Raw genomic sequence first — 2,506 nt, forward strand, 5'->3', positions numbered from 1 at the left:
AGGGGGTCCTGGGTCCCCACAGAGCTGCTGAGGGGAGGTGGGGACACGGCAGAGCCCGGGACTCCATCGGAGCTGGGGATGAACAGAGGGGGGGTTTGGGGACAATTTGGGGGTCCCCAGAGCCCGGTACCCAATTGTGGGGGAGTCCCCAGACCCTTTTGTCCCCACCGAGGGGTCTGGAGCCCCCCCTGTCCACACCGAGGGGTCTGGAGCCCCCCTGTCCCCCCACTGAGGGGTCTGGAGCCCCCCTGTCCCCACTGAGGGCTCTGGTGACCCCCCGGTGTCCCCAATGTCCCCTGTGACCCCCCCGGTGTCCCCAGATCCCCCTGGTGATCTTCAAGCGCGAGAAGGAGGTGGCGCGGCGCCTCGAGTTCTCGGGGCTCTACATCACCGAGCAGCCGCCCGACGACGACGTCAAGGGACAGTGGGACCGCCTGGTGCTCAACGCCTTGGAAGGCACTGGAGGGAACTGGGGGGCACTGGGGGTACTGGGAGGGCACTGGGGGCAACTGGGAGCCACTGGGGGGGTTCCAGGGGGTCCGGAGGGACTGGAAGGGAGGTCTGGGGGTTTCAGGGGGTCTCACAGAGGTTTCGGGGGGTCCCTGGGGGTCCGGTGGCACCAACTGGTGTCCCCTGGGGTCCCCCTGCCCCAGCTGGGCTGTGGGAAGGGGGCTTCACCCCCACTGACCCCCCCCTTTTTCTGCCCTGACCCCCCCAGATCCTTCCCCAGCAATTACTGGGACAAGTTCATCAAGAGGAAGGTGAGGAGGGGTCCTGGGGCTGCCACCCCCTACCCACATTTCGGAGGCGTCCCCCAACACTTTGAGGGTTTTTCCCTCGATGTTGGGACACCCCCCCCGTGAATTTTGGGGTCCCCCCTGTGAATTTTGGGGTCTCCAGGTGATGGAGAAGTACGGGGACATCTACGGGCGGGAGAGGATCGCCGAGCTGCTGGGGATGGACCTGGCCAGCCTGGAAATGGGGGCGCAGGGCGAGCACAGGGCCCCCCCCGACAGCTCCCTGCTCACCTGGTGGGCCCGGGGGGGCACCTGGGGCACTTTGGGGGTCTTTTTGGGGGGCAATTCGGGGAGTTTTGGGGTCTTACAGGGGTCTAATGGGGGGTTTAGGGGTCCTGGGTGGGTCCTAGGGGGGGATTTGGGGCAGTTTGGGGGTCCTGTAGGGGTCTAAGGGGAGGGTTAGGGGTCCTGGGTGAGTCCTAGGGGGAGTTTTGGGGTCCTGCAGGGGTCACAAGGGGGGGTTAGGGGTCCTGGGTGGGTCCTAGGAAGGCCTGGGGGCAGTCAGACACCTCATGGGTCTGGGGGCTCCCCTGGGGGGGTCCTGGGTGGTTCTAGGGGGTGGTCAGACACCTCATGGGTCTGGAGGAAGTACGGGGACATCTACGGGCGGGAGAGGATCGCCGAGCTGCTGGGGATGGACCTGGCCAGCCTGGAAATGGGGGCGCAGGGCGAGCACAGGGCCCCCCCCGACAGCTCCCTGCTCACCTGGTGGGCCCGGGGGGGCACCTGGGGCACTTTGGGGGTCTTTTTGGGGGGCAATTCGGGGAGTTTTGGGGTCTTACAGGGATCAAAGGGGGGGTTTAGGGGTCCTGGGTGGGTCCTAGGGGGGGATTTGGGGCAGTTTGGGGGTCCTGTAGGGGTCTAAGGGGAGGGTTAGGGGTCCTGGGTGAGTCCCAGGGGGAGTTTTGGGGTCCTATAGGGGTCAAAGAGGGGGTTTAGGGGTCCTGGGTGGGTCCCAGGGGGGGATTTGGGGGAGTTTTGGGGTCCTGCAGGGGTCACAAGGAGGGGTTAGAGGGTCCTGAGTGGTCCTAGGAGGGCCTGGGGGCAGTCAGACACCTCATAGGTCTGGGGTCTCCCCTGGGTGGTTCTAGGGGGTGGTCAGACACCTCATGGGTCTGGGGGCTCCCCTGGGGGGGTCCTGGGTGGTTCTAGGGGGTGGTCAGACACCTCATGGATCTGGGGTCTCCCCTGGGGGGGTCCTGGGTGGTCAGACGATCCAGGGGGGTCCCACCCTGCTGACCCCTCCATTTTGTGCCCCCCAGGTCTGATCATCGACGCCTTCGGGGAGCTGCGGGACCAGCAGGAGCAGGTGAAGGAGGACATGGAGGTGAGTCTGGAGAGGGGGGCAGGAGGGTGAGGACCCCCCCCCAGATGGGACTGGGGGTGCAAAGACCCCTCTCTGACCCCCCCCGGGCCCCCTCCCCAGACGAAATGTTTCATCTGTGGCATCGGGAGCGATTATTTCGACACGACGCCCCACGGCTTCGAGACCCACACGCTGGAGGAGCACAACCTGGCCAACTACATGTGAGCCTGGGGGGGCCACAGGGGGCTTTTGGGGGGTCCTGCAGGGGCCTGGGGGGGTCCCTGCTGACCTCTGACACCCCCGGATTCCAACCCCCCACCCCAGGTTTTTCCTGATGTATTTGATCAACAAGGACGAGACGGAGCACACGGGGCAGGTGGGGACAAAGGAGGTCCTGGTGGGG

At 65.8% G+C, this 2,506-nt stretch overlaps 1 protein-coding gene and 1 long non-coding RNA gene across 2 annotated transcripts in view; both read left to right on the forward strand.

Annotated features, from left to right (window-relative positions):
- Positions 1 to 709, forward strand: part of LOC121343859 (ryanodine receptor 1-like) — a gene marked incomplete at its 5' end in the record, with an annotated part of 7,007 nt that extends 6,298 nt beyond the window's left edge. The window contains 2 exons of the mRNA XM_041419372.1: positions 321 to 456; positions 654 to 709. Of these exons, the coding sequence (XP_041275306.1) occupies positions 321 to 456; positions 654 to 709 (192 nt within the window). The remainder of the gene's footprint in view (positions 1 to 320; positions 457 to 653) is intronic.
- Positions 710 to 2,010: 1,301 nt separating this feature from the next.
- On the forward strand, positions 2,011 to 2,502 carry LOC121343860. The gene is made up of 3 exons (XR_005953747.1): positions 2,011 to 2,124; positions 2,224 to 2,324; positions 2,428 to 2,502. It is a non-coding gene; the product is annotated as an uncharacterized LOC121343860 (long non-coding RNA).
- The last annotated feature ends 4 nt before the right edge of the window (positions 2,503 to 2,506 follow it).

This window comes from Onychostruthus taczanowskii, unplaced genomic scaffold (assembly GCF_017590055.1).
Source record: "Onychostruthus taczanowskii isolate IOZ18803 unplaced genomic scaffold, ASM1759005v1 scaffold604, whole genome shotgun sequence".
Classification (NCBI taxonomy): Eukaryota; Metazoa; Chordata; class Aves; order Passeriformes; family Passeridae; genus Onychostruthus; species Onychostruthus taczanowskii.